The 27,184-nt window shown below is 36.1% G+C and overlaps 1 protein-coding gene across 2 annotated transcripts; it reads right to left on the bottom strand.

Moving 5' to 3' along the window:
- Positions 1–831: 831 nt before the first annotated feature.
- Positions 832–25,912, bottom strand: LOC122313138 (AP-1 complex subunit gamma-2-like). 2 transcript variants are annotated; one of them, XM_043127882.1, is made up of 19 exons: positions 25,612–25,910; positions 20,896–21,198; positions 20,499–20,640; positions 19,658–19,831; positions 18,893–19,072; positions 16,842–16,996; positions 15,761–15,851; positions 15,151–15,314; positions 13,577–13,631; positions 10,453–10,575; positions 10,216–10,311; positions 9,192–9,319; positions 8,614–8,718; positions 8,205–8,467; positions 7,468–7,719; positions 7,211–7,386; positions 6,835–6,939; positions 1,269–1,365; positions 832–1,101 (listed from the first exon to the last, which is right to left on the bottom strand). In XM_043127882.1, the coding sequence occupies exons 1-18, from the start codon at positions 25,641–25,643 to the stop codon at positions 1,270–1,272; spliced, it is 2,640 nt and encodes an 879-aa protein (XP_042983816.1). In that variant the 5' UTR covers positions 25,644–25,910; the 3' UTR covers positions 832–1,101; position 1,269. The 2 variants fall into 2 exon arrangements, with proteins under 2 accessions (XP_042983816.1, XP_042983817.1); XM_043127883.1 differs by having other exon boundaries at positions 832–1,365; positions 7,211–7,383; positions 25,612–25,912.
- Between the last annotated feature and the right edge of the window lie 1,272 nt (positions 25,913–27,184).

Here is a 27,184-nt window from a genome sequence, read left to right on the forward strand (position 1 = left end):
AAATGAACATAATTTTTTTCATCATTTAAACTTCCCAGGTGGTGAATTTCAATAGACATAGGATGATTCTACATGCAAAAAATGTGCGAGTAAAGGATTGATATTGAAGTCAGATAACAAGTTGCTTTTCGGATGCTGAGACTCTCTAGACGTCTGCTTTTGTCTGCGGGAAGATAAAAAATAATCTTTTTTTTTTTTCCTTTTCTTCCTTCTAATGGAGATGGAGTCCCAACTCTATTGTGGGTTCCTTGTAAGGTGGTGAGGTAAAGCATACAGTGGGCCGTGGGGGTGGAAGTAATGTGCTTCTTCCCCCATGTTATGATGGTGTCTCTCCTAAAGTCACGTTTTGAGAACCTGAATCCAATGCTAAGAGTAGACGTCTTTGTAGCGTCTTTAGTGCGCATCGAAATAAATCATAAAAGCTACACTTTTAAATGGAATTGGGAGAAGTATTTTAGAGAAAAAAGACTGGACATGCCGGTGCCAATAACGTGGAGAATAATCTCCCCAAGTTAAAAAGGTGATAGAGAGAGCATGTGAGGAGAAATCTAGAAGCAAATAATACCCATATGATTCTTTTTCCGAATAAAAATTTGATGAGTGATCACATTATTTTGACACGACTTTTTCTCACTTGAACAATCCCATAGAGAGAGAGAGAGAGAGAGAGAGGTGACATTGAAGCCACGATCTCATAACCACGTCAAACTTAAGTTAATTGTCACTTTACCATTCCAATACATAACTGATCAGAATAATACATTATAGAAAAGTTCATCTCCTAACCGCTACTTACACTCAGAATTTACAATAAACTAAGAAAAGTAGAGATAAACACAAAGTAAAATTTGATGCTATTCACTGATATTGATGAAATATTACACAAAATCGCATTCGGAGTATGCTTATCAGTGTTTAAAGTCAAGAGACTTCAATACCAAAGAATAAAGCTCGCGAGTAAATTCAAACTACAAGACAACACCTCAAGTACTCAATATGTCTCCATGAGCTCTCTCTCTCTCTCCTCTCTCTGCCTCTAATGGCAAAATCAATTTTAAGAATTCCTTACTGGAATATCATGAAATAATGTACATAAAACACCTACAAAAGGAAGTAAAATATAAAAGGAAAAGAAGTGTGAAGCCATGTTTCAAAACTAATGCAGAATCAGCTTCAATAGAAACAGGAAATTGCACCAATGCCACAAGCAGCAAGAAAGTTATGTGCTTGTGCATCACAATCTTTAACACACTGAAAGACCATCCAATCTCACAAACCACGAGGGAAATTGTTGATCTGCCCTTCCTCCAAAATATCTTCGTTGTTGAACTTATAAGCTATCCTCATTCGCATCACAAGAGATTTCTGAAAATAGAATCAACTTTGTAATTTTGATTATCTAGCATCTCATACACAAACAAGGGTGAAAATTCCTTAAGACATGGGTTCAGTAGAACAATACAAGTCATAGGATCCCTAATCACATGACAAAAAAAAAAAAAAAAAGTCATTATACCCAACACCAAGTAGCATAACAAAGTCTTTGTTGAGTAGAGCTTACTGGATTCCACAAACAAGTAATAAACACCACGAAACCAGTCAGAAGCAATAATAACCTTAATTCATCTCATAAATTCCATTGAGTTGACAGGGTATTTCCAATAAAATATAAGGATAAAAAGATCCCGACTTTCACCAACATTAGTGTCGGTTGTTTGTCTTCTTTGCTAAACATCAACTATAACATGGACTGTTGAAAGACGTTCCATGCAGCTACAAAGGCTCCACTAAAAGAAAAGGACCAAAATTATCACAATTTTCCCAGATTATTGTTGGTTGTTTGTGTTCTTTGTGATATAATACTGATTCTACAATTCTGTCGATTTTAAGAATGCATTCTATCAGCAATATTAGAAATAGTGAAGTCTGAAGCAAAAATAAACCACAGTCCACTAAAATCTATTATGATGGTTTCCACATCCCAGCAGCACTTTAATGGGGAATAATATAAACCTTAGTCTTCAAGTTTCAGTGAATTGTTAATCTAGATGATAATGGATTAAAATTTCCACTTCATTTATTAAGAAAACAACATTTTGAAATGAACTCTACGAACTCCATATATGTCTGCCTCTTGTACATTGACTCAGCTCCTAACAACATCTCTATATCTGGTACCACAGATCTAGGGGAAGTCAATGTGCAGTCCCACTTTCCAAGACCCCCATTACATCTTGCAAGTAGCTATATTTCAAGCTCTAGTCTCAGGGTAGGATTGATTCAAAGGCTCCCACACTCCCAGTAGTGTCCCTCAGAGCACGTTTTTACCCTGCTCCCTTGAGCCTTGCTACTTCTGATTGAGAAATCTGCATCCTCATTCAATTGTAACCTCTCGCTAGGTGTTTCCCATGTACGCTATCTGTTTACCTGGGCTTTGCCTATTTCTATGAATACAATATCTTGATTACCTATCAAAAAAAAAAGAAATCTGCATCCTCATCCCTCCAGCTACATCTCCTATCTTTCTAACAATCCACAAACAAGCCCCAACATATGCTCCTCAACAATCAGAAAATAAACAAAACACATAGCAAACTGCAACAAACTCCATCACCTCCACTACAGCACACAACCACTGAACAATGGTACTCCTCACAACTATCATCAAATCACAGTTAATTTTCTAAGCCCCCTCATTTTTTCTTTTTTATCACGGACACAACTCCAGCCAACAGAAACATACTCATCAACCGAGTAAACTCTATAAACTGGCTGGAGGATCTGATATCTCAAGAACCAGAGCCCCAGCTCGCCCATAAAATTTCCGATCTCAGCCTTGTGGGGAACACTATAGCAGGCTTCTGCCTTGAAGAATATGACAATTCCATCTACATTTCCACCCTCACAAATTCAGATGATAGATATAGAGATCTATGACACAGCCCATGGAACATTCAAGGCATTCTCTTGTTTCTTAAGGAGTGGTGAGCTGAACTACCCATTCACCAAATCTACTTCTCCCACCAGATCACATGCGCCAACGTGACCCTCATTGATGAACCTCTCCCACCTAATATATTCCTTCAATTCTCCAATACCAGCAAAAATGTATCGGACCTTTGCCACAAGTGTGGAAGAATAGGACATCTAGACTACTACTGTACCTTCAATCCAACCCACTCTCCAATCGAGTACCAATTCTACCGGCCACAAATGAAACTTGATTCGAGGAGCCCCAAAAAACCATCCGTCTACCCAGGCGACTGTGAACAGCCACCAAATGCCAAAACCTCCAAACTAGTATCCCCCTGAAAGGGAAACGAACCCCCCCAGCCAGTTCAACCCAGCCTTGATCTGGTCAAACTGAACCCATCATCTACAAAAACCCACCCTCCACAAGGATTCTTCCCATTTCTACCTCTGCCATCTCGATGCAACATGAAAATATGAACCCTCAAAACCTTCAACAATGGCAACAGGAAATAGTGACGAATATTCTGAACCTTATTGAGGAAGATTTAAATATATCCATAATCAAGCATTGATTGAATCTTCTATATGAAATCGGAAACTGACCAGAAAATGGAAGGAGAAAATCGACCCATGCATAAAGGAGAAGCCATTGCTGATTGCTGAATATAAAGTGGAGGTTAGGCTGGATTACGTTCACATATTTGATATATCATAGGGAATATGCTCAGGAATGCCTTTGGAGGAGAGATTTCTACTCAAATTCTCATCCAAAGCGAAATGTTAGAAAAGGGAATGGACAAAAACACCTGAACTGGGGAGCTAAGCCCACTCAATTTGTCTGTTTTGCAGGAACACCAGATGGCCCAAAAGCGGACCTTGAAGATGGATGCAAACCAAAGGAAAAAGGAATCGATGGGTCAGAAAATTAACAAATGCTCCCAGCTCACCCACCATCTCAAACCAAGAAAAGAAGTTATTTGCAAGACCAAAACCTCTCACTTGGGTGGGCCAAAAAAACTTAAAAGATCTCAACTCATGATTGCTGAGGAGGCGATCCTAATCAAGCCCCAAATGTTGCCAAGATTGCATGAAATTGTCAATGGCTTGCCCATCCATTGAAATTCAAACTCCACATTCTCTTATCGGAAGTCAAAAGCCTGACTAATACCCCAAGTTTAAGAGGAGAGGGTGGTGAATGGATCCCACAATACTTGAGAAAGAGAAGGTTTTACCCTTTATAATAATTTTAAGAAGCTCCAATCACAACTTTGATTAATCCTTTTGAGTATAGGCCCAGAAATGCCTTGGGCCATCCTTGGTCATTACAGATGATATCAAAGTGAATCCCAACCAAAGTCTGAGACTTGAGCCATGCTACCAATGGTGGAATAGTCAAAAATAATACCCCAAGTAAAGATTTTTACTTTACACGAGAGATGTGGCTTTGGTATGAAATGGTATACATGGATCCATCATTGTATCTCTACGGCTTCTTTCTCAATATTGGTGAATGGCACACCAAAAGGCCTATTTAAAAGCTCGCAAGGATTGAGACAAGGTGACCCTCTATCTCCAACTCTTTGTTTTTGTGATGGAAGCTTTTAGTAAGATGATTTCAGGTGTCATGGAGGGTGGTACCTTAATCAAACTTGAGCCTTGATGGGCCCTCCTATTGTTCTTTGAAGACGCATCAAGGTTGAAGGTGAAACTTGGCCAAATCAAAAGCAATGTCAGCAGGGGATGTTCCTAATGTGGTGGAGAGTATGGTTTCCATTTTGGGGTGCAAGATATCTCAGCTGCCCATGAAATATCTTGGCCTCCCGTTGGGTGCTACGTTCAAATCGAAATGGTGAGTGGGCCTTTTGAAGATTCTCAACTTTCTAACCCCCAAACCACCACAAGATAAATGGGTACAGATCTTATCTCACTTTATCAAATGGTATTTTTTCTTATCCTCTAAAGACAAACTTGAGAAGTAAGATGAGATGAGAATTTCGTGAATAGTAGTAAAATAGTTTGAACCCCTAGGAGTTGGCTCAAGAGGTAAAGGCCTTGGGCTTGGGGGTATGCTCCCCCCAGGTCCAAGGTTCAAATCCCCTTAGATGCAAACAATCTCTAGAGGCCATCAAACTGGGAGATTTTCCCCTTGAATTACCCGAAGTGCACTTGCCGGAAACTCCTTACCGAGGGCCTATGCACTTTGGGGATTAGTCAGGACGCTGTTCTTGGACATTCGGTGCCAATTAAAAAAAAAAAAAAAAAAGTAAGATAGTTTGTTAATAGTAGTGAGATAGTTTGAGTTAATGTTTTATAGGGTTTTGGGAAAGAAGAGAGAAAAAGTTGAATAAAAAATATTATAAAGTTAAAATATTATTAGAATATAACTTTTTAATATTATTTTTGTTTGTAGATTTGAAAAAGTTGAATTTTTTATTTTTTGTTTGAAAGTTTGAGAAAGTTGTAATGATTAGTTTGAAAAAGTTGTAATGATTAGTTTGAAAGTATTTCTATTTGAGTGATGTTTGGGAAGGAGATGGAATGAGATGAGATGAGAATTTTGGAATGAAAACTTTTTCCAAACAAGCCCTAAACCTCCCCACAAGAAATCACGAAAAATCTTCTCCAATCTATTCACCAATCCTACAGCCAAAGGAAATAGAGATAAAAAGTATATTGGGAGGTTAGATAACGTGCTCTTGATTAGGGTGATTCCGCCACTTTTGGACAAATAAATCCTCTTCCGACCCGCCAATCTACATTCAATCTTTTCAACAACTACATCCCCCATTACCTTGGATTTATGAGGAGCCCCAAAGGGAAGACCAAGATACTTCATAGGCAAGGATGACACCTTGCAGCCCAAGATAGCAGCCAATTCGCCTAGGTTATGAACCGGGTCAACAGGAACCATTTCAGATTTTGAAAAATCCACCCTAAGATTGGAGACAACTTCAAAACAAAGCAATAGAGCCCTCAAGGAACAAATCTGGTCAGGATCCGGCTCACAAAGAATCAATGTATCATCACCAAAAAGAAGATGAGAGACATTTAAACCACCATCCGATGAGCTGCACACCGAAATGCCCGAAATAGAGCCCCTATCCACCACCGCCTTCAACATTCTACTCAACACATCCATTACTAAGACAGACAAAAAAAGGGACAAAGGGCTCCCTTGTCTCAAACCCCGAGAACTATTAAAGAAACCTTCGAGAGTGCCATTAACTAGAATCGAGAATCTGACAGTTGTGATGCAATGTTTCATCCACTAACACCATCTCTCCCCAAAACCAAATCTACTAAGAATATGCACCAGAAAATCCCAATTAATGTGATCAAAAGCTTTCTCCACATCCAATTTACAAAGAATACCTGGGGTGCCGGCTCTAATCCTACTATCCGAGCATTCATTAGCAATGAGAACCAAGTCAAGGATTTGTCTTCCCTTGACAAATGCATTTGTGACTTCGAGATGAATGGACCAAAACCAATAATATTATTGGAAACATTCCCGCTCGGACCATCCCTCACATTCACAACCAAACCTTTAATTTCGACCCCCACCACCTTTATTTCTATAGCTTTATGTTTTGGCTATAGCAGCACAAGCTCAGATTAACATCAATCTCCAACATGGGAGAGACCCAAAGGAAAATTCAAAACATTCTTAAAATAAGAAAATAAAAAAACAAACAAACAAAGACCAGCTGGATGTGGATAAGTAAATATTACCAACATAACTACATTAAATCAAGGTTAAGAAAAAATGGGGCTATTTGGATAACAAAGTGAAGCATGCTAAGCAGTGTCATAAAATTCAGGTTCGCGACCGCGCAGATATATAAAAAATATGCAAGTTACCTTTCCATGTTGGCTGTTAGTAACCCTCAAGTTTTGTGTTATGGATCCATTACCATTTGCAGGGAGAGTATTGCTGCTAGCTGGATCTAAGTGCAGTTGAAGAAACTGTGGATTCAAAATCACAAGAGATTTCAGAACTGCAATCTTGAAGGAAAGAAAATAAACCTAATGATTCAAGATACTTAGAAATCAGACAACATGAGTGATTAATCTACATTGAAATAAAATAATATCGCCTATAAATACAAAAGAAGGCAGGGGACATACATTAAAACAGCAAGTACAATACCACAGATCAAGGGAGCGTCCAATGATAAGTTCACAGATTAAACAATAGTAAAATAGACATATTTAGTAGCCCATGAGCTAGCATTACCTTTGGAACTGCTGCCTGGAAAATAAAATCTGTATAGATATTCTGTGACAAATTCGTAAAAGTAGCCAGTATTGCTGTTGCCCGGGGGTTTCCAGGTGCCTTAGAGAAGTCAAATGTTATTCTCAAGGAGCTGCTCTCAAACGCAACAATAGGTGGATAAACTGGACCATTGCCTTCTGTTCAGAAAGAAAATGGCATCACTACTTTGAATGAAAATATATCTGCCAAAAAGATCTCCACATGACACAAAATATTACCAGGCATTGGTGGATTGGGGGCAAATCCATCCAACAAATCCATCATAGAAGTAGCCCCAGCACTAGTGGCTCGTGTAGAGAGTGAAGGCAGGGATGAAATTTCTCCCAATGATGCAACTGGTGATTTGTCACCTTGACTGCTAGATAATATGTCAGTTATGGATGATCTTTGTGCGGGTGGTGTTTCAATAGACAAGAGATCCAGTAGAATATCCGTGCCAGTTCTTGGAGCCTCATTTGTGCCAGAAATTGCTGAAAGAAAACACAAATGATATGCATTGGTTAAGACCATATCAATTCATGACCATGTTGGAAAGGGCAGTTTGGAAGCCATTAGTGTGCAACACTGTGGAGGATGATCCCTCCGTGCTCATCCTGGTGTCTTTGACTCTGTGGAGAGAAAGAAATGACTGTAGTTTTGAGGACTTGAGAAATTAGTTCTGAAGCTCAAGTCTCTCTTCTTACTGCCCTCTTTCAAAAATGAGCCCTCCAGAAATGATACATCAAAGCTATCACTTGTTAATCATACAGAAGGGAATAGTTCCAGATCAAGGTCCAAAAACAAGGGCAGTATTTTGGAAAATGCTTCCTGTAGACTTATTTCATTAAAAGCCAAAAGATTTTTAAGAAAAAGTGGATTGTCAATGCCAAAAAAAGGTGCAAATGCTTAGAAAATAAAAGAATCAATTTCCAGTGTTTTATAGACAATTTATGCCTTGGTATGTTCCAATACTAACCAGTTTGATTTAATCCTGGTGAAAGATCAACACCACCAAGAAGATCCTGAAGAAAACCACCACCAGAAGAGCTAGGTGCGGGGACATCATCTGAACTTAGATCAAGTAGATCTACAAGAGGTGCTGCAGGAGGTTTAGCAACTCCGTTGGGGAGATTAAGTGATGCTGAATTGGAAGTTGAAACCATTGCTGGCGATGAACCGGCCCTCCTTCCAATGAAAGTTGCCTCATCTAGAACAGGCATCCTTTCAACCAGTGCAGACCTAAACAGACTCATCCATCAGCTTTCTAATATAAAATCTGCTTCAATAAAGAAATCATTCCCAGTGGAAGCAGGGTGGGGAAGAAAAAAAGAAAGTATTAAACGGAAACTCTTAATGATTTAAGTATAAGATTATTTACAGCATACCTAATATTCTGATGCTTCTCAATAACAGAATTGAATTCAATGGATCTCTGCTGCAATTCAAGCACAAGACTTCCTCTGTTTTGAATGATTATATCTCGAATCCTCCTATCAAATTTGGTTAACAATCAAACTTTCATGACAAAAGGAGAGATGAGAAGGAATTTGTTTGATTCTTTTTTTTATTATTATTATTTAGAAAAGATTGTCTAACTTTAGGAGACTCGAGGAACTAGCAAGAACTAAGTCCAAAAATGTCACATTATTAAAGATGAGTTCCAAAGCAAATCCACAAACCAATTTTATCTATATATAAACATATATATGTATATACAAAGTGTGTGTGTGTGTGTGTGAGAGAGAGAGAGAGAGAGAGAGATTCAACCATATCAGAAGAAATTAAGCAACAAGTTGCAAAACCCGAAAGTGGAAAACCTCCAGCTATCAAAACGTACACTGTATACATTTTACTAGAACTCTACACCTTCAACAAAACAGCAGGGAAAATAGAAATAAACACATATCATGGCAAAAAAACTAAAGTGAAAATCATACCAAAAGTTGGAAGATTGTAAACATACTCTGAACAAGATGGAAATCGAGAAGAGAGCTTTAACAGAGCAATCAAAGACATTGATTTAGTTGTGAGATCTGATGTATGGCGCTTAATGGCAAGCTCTACAATGTCCACAGCATCAGATCCTGTTACCTGTTTTCAAAGAACTTAAGTTAATTGGGAGAAACAAATACACGGATGACAAACAAAAGGGTGTATAACATCCATTTATCACCAAACAATTTAATCAGATGCTGCAGTTATTGAAAGCTGAAGCCAGTAGACAGCCTCATTGTAGATTTAGCCCACATATGTTTATCTTTACGCAGATAACCTCGCATAATCCAGATGACTCATCTATGACATCATTTAACTTATCATTTCGATTTGAACCAATGAAATTACAGTGAGCAAGGGGGACAAGCAAAAGATATTTGAATTCTCTCTCTTTTCTGTTGCAGAATCTTATTTTGCCGATGTTTCTATGTTAAATTATCACTAGTCCCAAAAGCTTGAGTTTTAGGAAAATATGAATTTAAACACTTGGTCATTATTTTAACACTTTTACTTACTGAATGGGCCCAAATGATGGAATTTTAACATTTTTTAATGGGAGGCAAAGTAGAGTCGGGAGGCAAACTGAGGATCGATCACCTAGTCTAAAATCACGTTTAGTTAACACTTGTTCCAAAAGATTGAATTCCTAAAATATCACTTAACCATTATTTTAGCATTCCACACCCATTAAATCTGCAAGACATTACATTCTCTTGTATACTTCCAATGTACTTGGGCTATGCCTAATTACGTGGTTTTAATAAATTTCTTACTTATAGAAAAAAAAAAAAAAAAAAAATAGCAAGACATTACACCATACCCCTGGACCCCCCCCCCCCCCCCCCCCCAACAAAACAAAAAACCAAAAAAAAAAGGAAAATTAGGAAACAACAAAGAAAAGAGAACTTATCCAAACACAATATCTACTGATTGCTTTATCCTGCATTACACTGGAAATTCGCAATTTAACACATGGATGAGGTTGAACTCACAGTTATTGGATTCTCTATATCGAGCAACCCGACATTATTGATCAACATGTCACCATATTCTCCTATACACCAAACTGCCACTCGAACAAGGGTTTCCTAGTGAAAATGTTGAAACAATCCTCTTAGGAAGAACAAGTCTGTATGAATGGAATGTATGCTTAAATACCCGAGATGATTGGAGCTCATATTGATAAGTATATTGCACATATTTTCCAGTGGGGGGCAAAAACCAATTACCTGTTCAGCTGATGTTTGGAATGCTCTGTATAATGCCCTTACAGAATATCCATGGAGATCAGAAGCATTGCTTATCACAACAATAAGAGCATGCCAGGCTTCATCTTTCACAAAATTTCCAGCCTACTAAGCACAGCATAAAGATAAGTACCTCCTAAAAACAAAATACATAGTTGACTATGCTAAGAAAAATTGGCTTTGTTCTCAGACACCTGGATCCAATTAAAAAAAAAAAAAAAGTATGCTAAGAAAAAAATGGATGAAAAGATTAACAAAATTCAACACTGCACTTTTATGCCGGAGCAAATTATATAGATTGCATGATATAATTTTCTGTATGAAGTTTTGAGAAGAAGCATTAGGGCAGAAGGTGACAGAAAATGTGAATTGTATCTTATACACTTGAAAAAAAAGTGTGTTCAAAAATGTTTTTCAAGTGTTTGCTGAGGTGCAACCCCATCACCTTCATCTACAAAGAAAATGTCAATTGTATCTTATACACTAGAAAAAAAAAAAAATGTTTTCAAAAATGTTTTCCAAGTGTTTGCTGAGGTGCAACCCCATCACCTTCATCTACAGAGATCCACATACTTCCATATTTCAACACAACCCTCCTGAGCAGGAGGTTAAAAGGCTCCCCAGAGACCAAATCTGGGTGAGAAAGGCATCGAAAGGAGACCCTACAGGTGGGTTGCTTCTGGCTGATCTCTGGTCCTTGCGAACAAGGCATTGCGGTGAAGGTGACAAATTTGCTGGCGGAGACATCTTTTACCTCGGGGATTAGTCAAGAACCAGAGCCTTATCTAAAGCAGTGGAAGTTCTCAGATACCTCGTCATCAGAAAATATTTCAACACAAAATGATGGATGACTAGAAAGATGGCCAAGGGAACGTTTGAGAGATATTGTGTTTTGGTTGGGGGGGGGGGGGGGGGGGGGGGGGGGGGGGGGGGGTGCGGGTGGAGTTGTTAACCTGGAATTAGCATTTTTTTTATAGGTAAAAGTAAAATTTTATTGCTAAGAATTAGCATTTTTTACAAGTGCAATGTTATTCAAAGGGCTAAATCATGTTAGGGTGATGCCCTTTTAATCTTTGTAGGCCTGAGTCCTCATATATAGATTAGTGAGATTTTATAAGAAGTTAAGATATCCGATAAGTTAAGGGTTCTAATCCAAGAGATATAAAAGTAAAAAATGAGTTGCATGCTTTTTTTGCCTAAAATAAAATAGGTGCCATGTTTTCATGTTACATGCAGTTTTATCCACAAGTCAAATTCAAGCAAATAAATGATTTGGCTCCACTAATTCAAGCCTAACTTGGAAAATGTCTACTTGTACATTTTGTAGATCCATTTAAACAGTTACTGTTAGTACCCCACCATGGTTTCTCTTATTAAAAAAATAGAAGACCGTTGACTGATTGATGGCAACTGTAGTTATCAGAGTTCGACATTGTTATGATTTATAAGTAATCCAACTAATGCATTTAAAAGCAGGTAAGGTCCATGGATGTTAAAAAGTCAGTGGCCCATCATGATTTATCTCTTACTAAAAACTAGAAATAAAGTATACAGGAAGTATACAAGGGAATCTCATACACTTAGGATTTCATGAATCAAGAGAAGGCCAAGAAAATTAGATAAATCTTGAAGATTGAGCAGTACAGACAACTGCTTATACAACAATCTAAAGAATGAAGTCAACATATAACAGTAAGTTCTGTTGAAACTCAAATTATTACTATGCTTTTCATACCAGATTATCCACCAAGCAAAGCAGCCATCATAACATGGGAAGGACAGGGAAAAGTGAAGGTTAAAAGAACATCAGTGAGAGTCTGAAAAAGAAAATGGTAGCCTATGGCTTAATAGTACATATGGCCCTAAGTGGAAGCAGAATCACTATAGCTTTGGTCTAACTAATTCCAAATGAAAATTGCTACAGATACAAAAAGATTACACAAAGTAAATCCACACACTAATATGGCTTCATGAAATCTATTAGATCTATTTTATAATACAAGTACCATCTGACATACCATATTAGGCCACATCAGTTTGTAAGTTTGTTTTTGTGTAATCACTTTGTTGCTAAAGTATTTTCCATTCCAAATACAAACGTAGTTAGAGATTAAATGCAATCAAGTAAAATTGCTCTCTTTGTGCTTCTTGGATTTGAGATGTAAGTCCTCTTTTCAACCTCTCGACAAATACAAACCTCTTGACACATAGAAACCAGATTTGAAGAAACCAGATTTGAGAGGAGGTTTTGAGCTTAAATGAGCTCTCTCCTTCAAGCCTGAGGGCTTTGACGTGCAAAAGTAAGATTTTCATCCTCTCCAAATTTGAGGTTGGGGTCCTGATGTTTGGTTTGGCTGGGTTTGGTTAGATCCATGAGGGATTCTTGTTCCCTCATGAATGTGACTACTTACTAGTGTTTGGCAGCTGGAAGTGGTTGATTTGGTTGAATTTTCCTTAAGAGGGGTTTGGAGGTTCACAGAGGATCCTCAACAATGAGTACCCTTTCATGTTTTAAGGTGGGAGAAACAGCAGTGAGGACTACTGCAGCCATAGAGGGTTGAAGCTTTATTACCATGAAGAATACCCCAACTACCGAAGATCTTGATGCTCTTTTCTTTATGAATCCTCCTCTCAGTTGCTAGTGTAACATCTATTGACTCACCATTGAGAGAAATCACTCTGGTTATAGATGTTGAGCACGTTAGGAATTTTTTTTTGCTTGCTGTCATCCACCCAATTTTAATTAGCAATTGTATTCTCTTAGTGCCAGCTTGTTTTTATCCGTATCAGGTCTTACAGCTGAAAGAATTGGAAGGTAGATTACTGTTTATACGGTGATCCTTCTGAGTTAATGCTATTTTTTTTTCGGATAGGTAGATGTAATGCTATTCACTTACCCCGGGACAAAAAGCAAGGAAGAAAATGTTCATTGACATAGTGCAGAAAACAACCAAGGGTACTGACATACGTTTTTTTTTTTTTTTGACAAGTGCCCAGAGTACAGACAGACTTATCAATATAAAAACACCGAAATGTTCCAGAAAAACATCAAACAAACAGCCTTTGATGTAATGAAACACAGAGGATATGGTACCATGCTTTATACCTCTGAGAGAACCTTGAGCATCTGATCAATGTACCATATCTTCTCAGGTGAAAACCTAAAGCACCAAGAAGTGAATGTAAATCAACTATTGCTGGCTAGGAATTCCAATTAGTTCATGCAATATACTTTGCTCAACTAATCCCACATTATGCAGCATATCATTATCAAAAGATTCAACAGAATTACATAAATGCATACCCATGTTCCAGATGCCACACAAAAAGGAAAAAGCATCTACACTTATTATATAAGTAATTAGGATTTCCTTCAAATCACCGACGAAACCCAAGTGTATACAAAAGAAAGTACCCAATCAGAAAGAAGGAAAACAAGAACTAGGGAAGCCAAAGCTACTATGAGCCGACATCCAAACACAGTATTTTTAGCGCTAAAGAATTAGGCTCCTCCACTTTCTTTTCAAAATATTTAAAGTCTCGTGCCTCCAAGCTTACCACATCCGGACTCCTCCAAACAGTCAGTAACTCCAAGACCATTTGAGGCATCACCCAAGTAACACCGTAAATATTGAACACTGAGGCCCAAACTCATATAGCTACATCGTAGTGCAACAATAACCGATCAATTATGTCCCCACTCTTCTTGCATATACAACACCAATCCGATACTAATATTTCTCTTTCTCAAATTATCCACAGTAGGATATTCCCAATGCAGATGTCCATTCAAACCTGCAAACAGACTTTGTTCCTCCAAACTCCTTTACAAGGAAAAAGAATACTTGCAGAACGTAATGCATGATACATATTTATGACCTCAAAGCTCCTCATTTTGGATGAAATCCACCTTATCTAACACCTCCCATCCAGGTAGAGTACAATATAATGAAGAATGACGAAAAGGACAACAATTCCCAACCAATTGCTGATCGGATAAGCATCTACATTGAAAAATAATAGATCCCAAAACTTAAACCATTAGAAAGCGGATCAACAATAAATATCAAGCTCACAAATACTTGCACCTCATGTGTAAGTCCACAGAATAATGATCAACAACTACAGGCATTGCGAGTCTAAAAAAGAAAAAATAAACAGCTTGGAGGTCAAAAAGACTTCAACCAAGGCATTTTAAGTTAAAAAAAAGGCTCCAATACCATCTTAGAAAACACAATCCATACTTATCAAAAAAAGAAAACATAGATCCCCAAAACACAAAGCTATTAAGAAGTGGACAAGCTCACAAAATTGAACACTGACAAACTACATAATAAGGAGAATAAGGAGATTGATTCAAATCCCAATATGTGACAAAATACCTTGTTTGGAGGATAATTAATGCTTAAGTTGCTTCAGAAGTACATAGAAAAACATGTGACTGAAATGGCCACAGCAAGTATTGGCAAGTGTACAGCTACCTCTCGAGGCTAGACATGTTACCGTATGAATGCCAAGTTCAACTTTTTCTTCTTCTTTTTTCCCACCGAGAAGGGGGGTTAAGAAGCAATTTTCATGTTTGCCACAAATTTTATAGCAAATATAAGGAAGCCATAATACAGTATCTCAAAGGAGAAAAAGAAAAGAAAGACATCAATTTCAATTTCAACTGTAACTTACTTCGCAATTATGGAACAAATTTTGGCAGTAAGATCTCCCTTGAATTCCTGATCACTTACTTCCAGATATTCAATCAGCTCTTTTGTCAAAGGTTTTACATTGCTTTCGTTTACTAGAAGATAAACAAGTTCAAGGGCCCTTTTCCGAATTGAAGCATCTGAATCCTGAAAGTGGAAAGGTCAAATGAAAACATACACTAAAGACCACAGCTTTTGTTAATAATAGTAAAAATGGGTCAAATAAGAAGGCGATGCATCAATTCCACCTAGAACTGTATGTAAGAAAATGTTGGAAACTGTCAAAAGACGCATTCCAAAACTCCTCATGTGTGAATAAGTAAAAAATAATGCTTGAAATAATAATATTTGATTCGTCAACAAGAGCAAAGGAAGAATATTGCATCATATGTTCCGCAGACCACAACAGAATATACAGCCAGACTATCTTGGGAAAAAATACCATATCAAAAGCTGCTGTGTATATTTCAATCCACAAAAAAGAGGAAAATATAAGACAAAAGAGAGAGACTTCTTGATTGCTTACCAAGCAACAGTTCTTTTAGCAACCTTTTTCATTGTTCAGTACAACATTAATTATAACTATGAAATACCTTTACACATTCCAAGATTGTTGCCCGATGTCGCTGCACTGCTTGACTATCTACTGTTATTGCCTTCATCAGCATGTTTAGTGCAACATATCTAAATAAACATGAATGTTAATTTTATAATTTAGCTGATCAAACAGCAAACTGAGAAGGATAGAGCAAAGGGCTAAAGCAATTAAGGTATTAATCAAATAAAATAATTACACTCAAGGAGAAATAACTATTAGGCCTGATGCGTAACAGGGTAAGACTTTAGTTTCAGACTTCAAAAAGGCCACAAAAAGCACAAGAAGAGAAGTCAACAGAAATTTCAGCAAAAGGCCTTTTAAACCAACAGTGAAGGCTCATGCAGTCAATTAGATCTTGGTGACTAGGTAAGAAGTTATTGAAGCTTAAAGAACGGATACATGCTACCTTAATTTAGTTTCTAGCAGTTTCACTCTCTCTTGAGATAAATATAACTGCTGGACATTTGTACATTGTCTTACAAAGCTGGTACTATGGATTCTTTTCTTTGAGAAAAATTCTTAGGTAGAAACAGAGGTGATTGTCTCCTCTGATACAAATTAATCGTCATCTACAAATATCGTGCTTCACACAGGCAGAGAGAATTAAGGATAGCTATTCATAGCATTGCTACATTTTTCATCATGTATCAGCCAACGTTTGAACAAACATCCCACATCTTCCTTCTAGTTCATATGTATGAATAAACATGCAATTCCTAAGGCAGTCTCAGGTTAGGTGGGGCAAACAGCCTTCATTACACTGCCTACAACCATCATCTAATCAAACCCCCAAGAAATATCATACAGCATTCCTTGTTGCAACCTTGAATTATGATTTATATCACTAACCAGATATTCTTGGCTTTTATGAGCATAAAGGTTTATAGGAAAAGACCGCAACATATAGACAAACAATAGATCCCTCAACATGTTTAGAAAGACGCCACTGGGATCAAGTAATCCATACTATACTAAGAAAAAGATGCATAATTTAGTGAAAAATAATTCATGTAGAACCTGAAAAGAGACATAATTGATATCAAAAGGATGCCCAGCTTAAAGATATATATCAAAACCTGATATTGTTATCACGATTTGACAAGAATCTTCCCAAGATATTGATAGCAAGAACGCGTAAGCCACCATTATCTTCAATGCTCATGATAGTTTCAACACATTCATACAGAATAGCATTGCCAGCATTTTTATTGGATTCAGTTTTTGTTGCCACCTAGGAAGACAAAATATGGTATGTCAATCATAAAAGAAAGTATTGTAAAGTTTGTAAGGTTGTGTCAAACATGAAACTAGATAATGTCAAGAATATTTTTTTTATGTAAAATTTATTGATAATAACAATAAGCATAGCCCGAGTACCAGAGAAACATCAAGTTAGAATTAGAAACCAATACAAAAATTAAAAATTAAAAATCATAGAGGCTTAGTTCATTAAAATCTATGGCGACTGCCCAAAAGAACAAAGTTTTATACTAGAAAGTTTTGAGTTCATCCAATGACTATTCTCAATCTTTGAAATTTCTATCATTCCTTTCCTTCCAGATACACCACAGTAGACAAATGGGGGTCATCTTCCAAAAACTAAAATTTGTATACTTCCACTTCATCCTCTCCAAGTAGCAAGGAGATATACTACCTTTCTTGGCATTGTCCTGCTAAACCAACTCAAGTAAAGAAATTATACCATATGGCATTAGCAACCTGACAATGAAGTAGAATATGATCTACAATTTCCCCTCCCTTTCTGCACATAAAGGATCAATCCATAACAATAATCTGGCGTTTTCTTAAGTTGTCCATGCTGAGAATCTTCCTAAAGAAGCTGATAATGAATCACAACAAAGGGATCTTTTAAATAATATGACTGGACTTAAAACAAAGGATTTAGAGATTAGTATGCCTTTATAAAGGCAAGCAGAATTTGTGCAAGGTAGCCAGTATTGCAAGCATTTCAAAGACATACCGTGTGCCCTAATTCTGAGAATTTTCATCAAATACTAATCAATCAGCATACATAATACAAGTGACATAAGCATATAATCTTTAACAAATTTTGTCAGAACTTAAAAAAGCTTAAAGATAACTTAAATGTAAAAATTAAAGAAGATGCGAGACCTTTTTTATGGTATATCTAACTTATGCATTTGTACAACATTTAATTTGTGGCTCAACCCTCCATCCCCAATTCATTGAGAAAAGATACTATTTGGTCCAAAGACGATAGGATAAAAAGTCATATTAGACTTCACGATTACATTTTCCATAGTATTATATAACCTCAAGCATAATATATGCCAACTTTTAGAATCTCCTTCTCACCCCCTCAAAACCTCCAAAAACATTACAGTCGAAGTATTCAAATAAAGGTCATACATTTCAAAGACTGCTGAGACAAAGACATCACCATTGACCACCACTAAATTCTACCTGTTTCAGATCATGATTAACCACTCATCACACATCTGCATCCAGAAAAACCACATAACATTTTTACTGATTTCACTAAGATTCTCTAACTTGGCTTCCAATGACGGCTTGGTCTGCCTTCTACTAATAACTTGAGAACACCCCCCGCCCCCCAGGTGGGAGCACTTTCTTTTTTTAAAATCAATGTTCAAAGTCAATGCAAGAGTTTAGTACTTCATCCTATATATAGCATATACCACCCATAGAACACAAACTTATAAGTGGATAAGATCCTCTAAATTTAACGGGTTAATCTACAGGGTGGACTTTGCCAAATTCCAATTGTTGCTTTCAAATTCAATGGTAGAGTTTTGCCAAATTGGCAACTATCGCATTAAAATCCAAATGATTATCATCTTATCATCTTAATATTTACAATGTTTAACATATTAAACTTGAATTTTAAAGCGATAGGAGGTTATTTAGAAAAGTATATACATCATATTTAAAAGAAATGGTTAGGATTTGGCCAAATCCACATGGCAGATCACCTTCAAAATCTAGATGACCTTAATCCCCAATAAACCACACTGATGTATATGCTCAGCAATCATGCAAAGTGGAAATTTTCTGAATAATCCAAGAATCATGACTCATATAACAAACAATTATAGCATGAAATAACATTTGTGGGATAATATACCTGTGCAAGTATGTCGTTCATCAAATCACTGGCATCCGCATCTCCTTGGCCCAACACACGCAAAAGTCTAACCAATCTGATATGAAGGAAAGGGTCCGTGATGCCAGCAATATCATACTCAGGTGCATATGGGCTGTTCACAACATCCTTTAGAGTTCTGACCAAACCCTCTGTGCATCTCTATAACCAGAGTATAAACACTTCTCGTTACAATTTAGGAGGAAGAATTATCTGAATCAGAGCTGAGCATTATTGTTTAGTTTTTTTCTCATAAAAATTTACCAAAAAATAATAGTGTCATTTCTACAATACACAAACCCAATGCACAGTATGAATTTTACATGTAGCACCTTGAGGATTAAATTGGAGTGATGTCCGATGAACAACAAGATCAGGCCATAAAGAAAACGAATTGTGTAGAAGTCAACATGGATTCCCAACTTATGCGTCATTCCTCAATCTAGAACACATCTCCTATAATCCGGATTGAGGATTATGATACATGAAACTTAACCCAAGATCCCATTAGCATCTAGAATATTTGAAATGGACTCCTTGTGTATTTTCTTTTCCAAGCAGACATGTACTTCGTCATGGATCACCCACCAAGAACAAAAAAACAGCAGCTTTATAATATACTTGGTGGGAAAAAAAATTGTCACACAAAAATATTAAATTTCTGTATAAAATCATATACCACACAGAATGCCTGTGGCCAATTAAGAATAATAGGAAACATATTGGCTGCAGTCATGGTCAAGTTACCTTTCTGAAATGTTCAAGGGCTTCTGGACTAACTTTACATAGATCTGTACAAAGTTGAACTCCTGTTATTAAAACTCCATGATGTTTTTCTTTAAGTAAGGCAGCAGCAGGATTTATAAAATTTTCCGCCAGGTCTGGTACTTTCTTTATAATCCTTATAGCACACAAAGCTGCCTATATAAAACATTGAGTATAGTCAACTTTCAAGAAAGAAAGACAAAAGGGAAACCCTTTAACCAATAGAAATTAGATAAGACAATATTCCAAGTATAAATGTTTGTCAACAATACATACATCAAATTGCAACAACTTAATTAGTTTTTTAACAACCAAAAAACCCCTAGAAATGACTGTAGGTCAAACATGTCTAAAATTGACATGTCAGTAAAGATCCCAACTAGAGACCACCAGCAACCATTATAAGAATGAAGTCAGCCAAAAGAAGTTGAAAAAATGAACTATTTTAATGTAATAATTTCACAACATAAATATGAGAACCGGATTTGTTTCAAGGTGAATATTACAGACTACAATAAGTTCAACAGATTGGCACATAAATTTCCTTTCCTTGTAGGAATAACTAGGGATGATTAAGGTCCCAACAGTGAAGAAAAAAAGGCAGGACTGCCTCAAGTCACTAAACAAAGAAGAGTAATAATACACAATAACATTTTCTTTTCTTTTTTTTCTTCTGTTCCAAAATGATTTTTCTTTCTCAAATATACTTTAGTGAGCTATGTGGACGGAAGGAGGTCAAGAATTAAGAAAATTTGCAAACAGATAGAAATGGGGGCAGATAAGTTTGATAGAGCTAACATCTAAATCTGCACAAAAGACTCACTTTTTTCCGAGTATTCGGATCTCGAAATTGCAACAATCTTTCTACTTCTGGTGCAAGATCACGGGCCATCTCTGCTGAACAAATATTTCCCAAAGCGCAAAGAGCAAGTCCTACAATATACTGATTTGCATGATTGAGATCTCTGTGCAGAGGTTAAGAATGCAACATAGTGTAGATATTATTCCCATTTTGTTTTCTTACAAGAATGCCAAACCAATGAACCATTCACTAAAAATAAACTTTAAAGTGCCAATAACAGGAACAAACACTAAAATAACAGGCAAGGTCAGGACAATGATAAAACAGAAAGGAAAAAAAAAAGAAAGAACTGGGTTTTACATGGAAAAATGATTTATCCAAAAGAAAAAAAGATAAAAGAGTAGAAAAAATAGGATACTGTTTTAGTGAGTTTGTGACCAACATAAGGACTTCTTGTCTTTCATCAAGAAGCAACATGAGGCCAAGATACCCAATTCTCTTCTCAGGAAACTCAGCAGATGCAATCAACTTCAGGCATTCCATTTGACCAAAATGTGTGGGGTAGCCAAGCATATGTATGAACATGAGCTTTGCAATGTTACGGTGCCGATAATCTGGATCATTTTCATTAATTGAGGCACGAATAGCAGCACACTCTTTTCTAACAACTGCACGTTCCTCTGCTGCAGTTTTGCAGGCACGTATAGCCCGAATCATGTCCCTGCATTGAAATAGGTATACACCACAAAATAAAATTTAAAATGTTCAAAAAAAATAGTTAGGTCCATGAAAAATTGTCTTTGGAAGAAAATATAAAATAAATTAATTCTACTCACCATCCCTTTTACCACCATCCCATGATGTGGTATTAAATGACTGAAAACTATTCCACTCATGGGCCAATCATTTAATGCCACATTAAATGATTCTAAGAGGATGATGATAAAAATGATGGCAAATAAAATTCTTCTTTTTTTATATAAGTGACAAATAGAATTCTTCAATAAATAATATTTTTTTTTTATAAGTAAATCAAAGTATATTGGCAAAGCCATGTTCAGTACAATATAAATAATGTTACTTGGTGGTATATAATCAAACTGAATAAAGTTCTTAAAAATTTTTGAAACAGAAGTAAAAAATTAAAAAAAAAATTATATATTAAAAAAAAAAAAAAAAAAAGAGTAAGCAAAACAGAAGAAAGCGAAAAGTAATGAACAGATATGGCATTTTATCTCAGCAACCAATTTTAGAATATCATTATTCATACCAAAAGACGCAAGTTCCCAATGTCTAGTTCGTTATTTGGCTAAACAAGCATCACCAATGAACCTCAGTTCTTTCATAAGCCAATCTTAACCCGCCATGTAGATCTATTCTTTGAGTATTACATATGTATGGACCTAAGAAAGAAAGGGCCACTCATTTCCACTGCCTTATGCATTTATGAGAAACTCACTCAGAATGACCACAATAGTTGAACTACCTAAGAGATGCATTTGACAAAAGTATCAATCTTGGAGACTACTAGACTCAGATCATCTATTCCTGATATGGGTGAACTTCTATGAACCAACCTCAAAGGCTATCCTTAATTTAAATTTTAACATGTGCAATGAGCATTTCACTCCAACCTAATTCATCATCTAGATTGTTTTGCTACCTTACCCTGCCAAAAGATGGCTAATTTATACTGACAAAGGCAGAGAGGCATTGAAGGTAATAGCATCACTTTAGGTCCATTTTATAAGCACAATTAAACATAAAAATATGAATGAAGGATGGAAAAAGAAGTGGTTTCTTACACGTTTCATCAGAAAGGGGAACACTACAATGAATTAACTAGGACACTTCCTTCTTCTTCTTTTTTATTGGCACCAAGTGTCCAGGAACAGTGTCCCAACTAATCCCGGGAGTACACAGGCCCTTGACAAGGAGTTTCCTACAAGTGCACCTTGGGTAATTCAATGAGAAATTCCCTCACTTCGTTCTCGTCATAAACTAAAACCAGAACTTTAAGGGTATGTTTAATTAAGGGAAATTTTGAGAATTTATGAGAACTTTTTTAGATGTATTACTAATTGGGTTTTGTGAAAGTAGATAAGAAATTTTAAATAAAATTTTTTTAAAATATTTTTGTATTGGGGTCTGTAAAAGTTGATTGGCAGAGCTGAAAATTTTTGTTTGAAAATAATTTGTAAGGGTAATTTTTGTTTGGCTTTTGTAAAAGTTGAACTTTTTTATCGCTAAAAAAACGTATTTTTGAATTTCAATGAAATCTAGGAAAATGATTGGAATAAAAGTTTGAATTAGAAAAATTTTTGGAGAATGAAATATTTTTTGAATTGAAGTTGAAAATAATTTTGAAAAATTTGGTGTTAACCAAATATGGCCTAAAATTGTAGAAACTTCCCTTATCTTTTTTATCGAAGTTGGTATTATCTCACCCATTTTAAGACATTGTAATACCTTGAACTGAGTATAGGAATGGGGTGAATGTCATCTCACACTGCCTAGAGGTAGAAATTCTTGCGGTTTATAATGAATTCCGATAAAGTCTAATCGTAACTTTGACTTATCCTCTTGGAAGATAAGTCCAGATGTTACTTGGACCTTCATCAGGTTGTTAACATAAGCCAAAAGCCCAAACAAATTGTAGAATTAGCTCACATGTGGCAACCTAATTATAACATGGCAATATGGCAACCATATTGTATGAATCAAAAGTTGCAAAGAGCAATAGTTCAAAACTTAAATCTTTTTTATGATAAGGAATCCTAGAGACCGTGGTAACGCATCATGTCTTCAACACAGTTAAACCCAGAACCCGTGTAACGCATCCCATCACACGGATCAGGTAAGTCATTGGCTTTTCACCGATGGGGCATGGTCTCTATAAATTGTTTGCACCCAAAGGTTCGAACCTTATACCCAAAGTGAGCATACCACCAAGACCAAGCCCCTTACCATATTCTTGCTATTTGGGTTAAAAAGGACATACCAGATAAGCTATACTTTCCAAAAAAGAACAAAAATGTGATTTTTTTTATTCTTAAGATCACACTGTACATTTTGTAGACTTATAGGTTATGTCTCCAAGTGAGTTTTCTTTATTTTGTTTCTACGCTAGATTTTAATCTAAAACCATTCCCAATCCCTCCCCAAATGTTTACCACTTAATCCAAAGCTCAAGGGTGCATCCATGGTAATTGAATGCATATAAATACATATATACATAGGGACAACAGCTTCTTTTTAACAGTACTTCGGTGGTTTCTTTCTTTTCCATGGGCAGGGAGAGAATGGTTTCAACTTATATTCCTCTGGTGGGGGAAGTGGGGAGAATGGCTTCTCTTTACATTCCTCTAGAGGTCTCTTTCTTTTTTAGGGGAGGGGGCAAAGGGAGAATGGCTTCCCTTTCTATATATACAAACAACCTAAGGAACCGCCAGATGATTGTAAGAGATTGGTGTTGTGTGTGCAAGAGGAACGGGGAGACTGTTGACTACCAACTTCTACACGCAGAGATAGCCAAAACACTATAAAATTGATTTCTTTGATAGGGTGGGATTAGCATGGGTGATGCCTAGAAGAGTCGTTGATTTATTGGCAAGTTAGAGTGGCTTACATAGCAATCACAAAATGCAGTAATTTGGAAGATCACCCCCATTTGTTTATTGTGGTACATTTGGAGGGAAAGAAATGACTAAAGCTTCATAGACCGCAAGTGGACAACAGATGAAGTTAGAGATTTCTTCTTCAACAAATTATTTCAATGGTCAATTGTGGTATTTTTAATGGACCAAGTGTCCATGAGTTTCTTGTATCGAATATCAATCAAGCATAGGAGTCTCTCTTGTATATGCGTGCATGGGCCATGCCTAGTATATTCATCAATAAAATCCTTCATTACTTATCCAAAAACAAAACAGGAAGTCCATATCCACTTAATAACATGACTATTTTCTTTTTCCTTTTTCTTTTTTTGATAAGTAAAAAATTTTTTTACTCTTTGAACATTAAAAAAAGAGGGGGCAACTTATATATACTTGTGTGTACCTGTGTGTGTGTGTGTGTGTGTGTGTGTGTGTGTGTGTGTACACAGTAGGTAAGTAAAATTGCACCCTTGAGCTTTGGCTTAAGTGGAAAACATGTGGGGAGAGGTTGGGATGGTTCTAAGTTAAGATCTAGTCAAAAAAAGCATTCACTTTGAAGTGTCTACATTGAGTGAATGACTCTGAAAAGCTGCTTCTCATATCAAATCCATCTCACTTCAACTTGTAATGCAGATAAACAAGAACTAGCATTTAAAATAAACTAAGATGAATTATATCATGATATGATCCAAGTTTCAGAATGTATGGTGCTAAAGTTCCACTATAAATTAGTCCGAAAACATACTTTAGAATCCTCACCAGGATTATCAGGCATTTCCAAATGCTAGAGCATCAACTTTCTTGGGATTGATTACATCTATGACCCCAATTAGCAGTGCAAACTGTTTCCTATTGGCACTGGTCCTCCTGGCAAACCTCTTAACCACCTTTTGGGGCACCACTTTTTCTACATTTGCCATATGCTAAACTAAGAGAATCATTGCTCCAGCAAGATTCAAGGCGTTCTTCATAAATTTATTGTTCCATACAAATGAGATAGAGCGACAGCAGGATCGCATATCAAATACTGCATGCTCCTTCTAAAGTACGTATACCACTAGGCACATTTAAACATATGCTTCAACAATTCCCACTAAAGCCGACACTGCCGGGCCCATTTGGAGCACATCTCTATCGTGTCACAAAATGAAATCTAAAACATTTCACCGATGCAAGCTCGAATGTTCCACACATGCAGTATCAATCCCAGGGTTAAAGGTATCCACGAGCAAACAACTCCAAATATTAAAACAACCACATAATAAAGAGAGAGGCATGCACTACAATTGTCAACCATAATCATCTTGAATTATGCGAAATAAGTAGCGGCAGCAACGATTCTGATTCAATCTTAATTAGCGCAATCAATATGAACCAAAATTAACATATCTCTCCTGCTTTAGGGGGAAAAAACAAAAAGAGAGAAGGGATTCATGACCAATCAAAATTAAATGGAAAAAGTACGGTTTAAAGCTAACCTCAGGCGCGTTTCGGAAGAGAAGGGATTCATGGTTGGGTACGGAGGTGAGGTTCCGGGAAAGCTCGATCAGATCCAGTACGAAATCCCAAGATGGTCCCCGATCAACCACCGGTGGTATCGAATTCGAACTCCCCGAGATCCGAAAAGGTATAATCAGAGGGATCAGAGAGAGAGAGAGAATTTGGGGGGGGGGAGAAGCGAGATTTGGATCTCAGAGTATATATGAGTACGTAGCGAGGGACTTTAACTGAGGTGACGTTGAGTGCTTCTTTGTCTCTGTGGAATAAAAAAAAAATGAAAAATGAAAACACATTGCCTGCGTGTTTTGTGTCGACGCGAGGGAATGAATGGCTTTTTTATTTAACAAAGGCATTGGAGACAGATTTTCATCCATGAACCCGCTTTTACACGGGATGCTAAAATTGTACACCGTTATTTAGCTAGTGTTTACCTGAATGAATAGTATTATTTTGCTTCTTTATTTTTCCCTTATCCCACTACATGAATTCACCTCGCCAGGGAACCTCAGTGGCCGACCAAAGGACTGCATGCCTTGGCTTATTGAGCAGTTGAGTCTTTGGAAATGCCAATTTTATAAAGTTTTTAAATAAGTTTAAAAATTTTTAAGGAAAAAATTAGATTAACTAATGTTTTTTTGAATAATCTAAAATTTAGTTCAAATTTTAAAAAGACCGCTAATAAGTAAAAATATCCTTATAATTTTTAAATTTTTAAAAATATAATCATAATATTTAAAAAATCAAATAATCGTCATTTCTATTTCAAAATACATTTTTTTAATTTGTTTAAAATATATATATATATAACATATTTGAAAATATTTTAAACAAATAATTATTAAACAGGAATAACTTTTTAATAATAAAATTTATTACTTAAATTATAAATTATAAGACTTAAAACTATAAGTTATATTTTTCACTGTAATCTCAAATTTAAAGCACCTCAAAGCTGGCCAAAATACTCTCAAAAGAGTACCCAAAGCTAAATATAAGTGGAAATGGCAACAGACAGATTGATGACTTGTTAGCAACTATTGCTGCCCACAATGCTTTATCTCCTTTTAATTCCTTGATACTATCACTCTTTGGCTTGACGTTTGTTGGTTGTATTTAGAGTTCTCTTAGCACTTTAGAGATTTGATCTGATTAATCAACGTTATAGCCTAGATTGTCCAAATATTGACTAGATTTTGAGATGACAACTAGCAAGCTTGGCTTTTGCTTTTATTTATTGTGGATTCATGTGCAACTTAATTAATCATTTATTTTTTTATCTTTTTTTAAATAAATTAATAAAAATTATTTAAACTACTCAATTAAAATTAAGTGAATTATTAATATGAATTATATAACTAAATTATTAAAAAAATATTTTACTATAATTATATTTATGTTATTGATAGTTACTACTTACTTAGACTTTACTCTTTAGCATGCATAATTATTAATAATGTCATATATTTTGTATATGATTAATAAATATTAAACAATTTCATTGTACATAGATTATTTATGCTTGCTTGCAACTTAAGTATTTTAAAAAAATTA

This window comes from Carya illinoinensis, chromosome 6, assembly GCF_018687715.1.
Source record: "Carya illinoinensis cultivar Pawnee chromosome 6, C.illinoinensisPawnee_v1, whole genome shotgun sequence".
Taxonomy (NCBI): domain Eukaryota; kingdom Viridiplantae; phylum Streptophyta; class Magnoliopsida; order Fagales; family Juglandaceae; genus Carya; species Carya illinoinensis.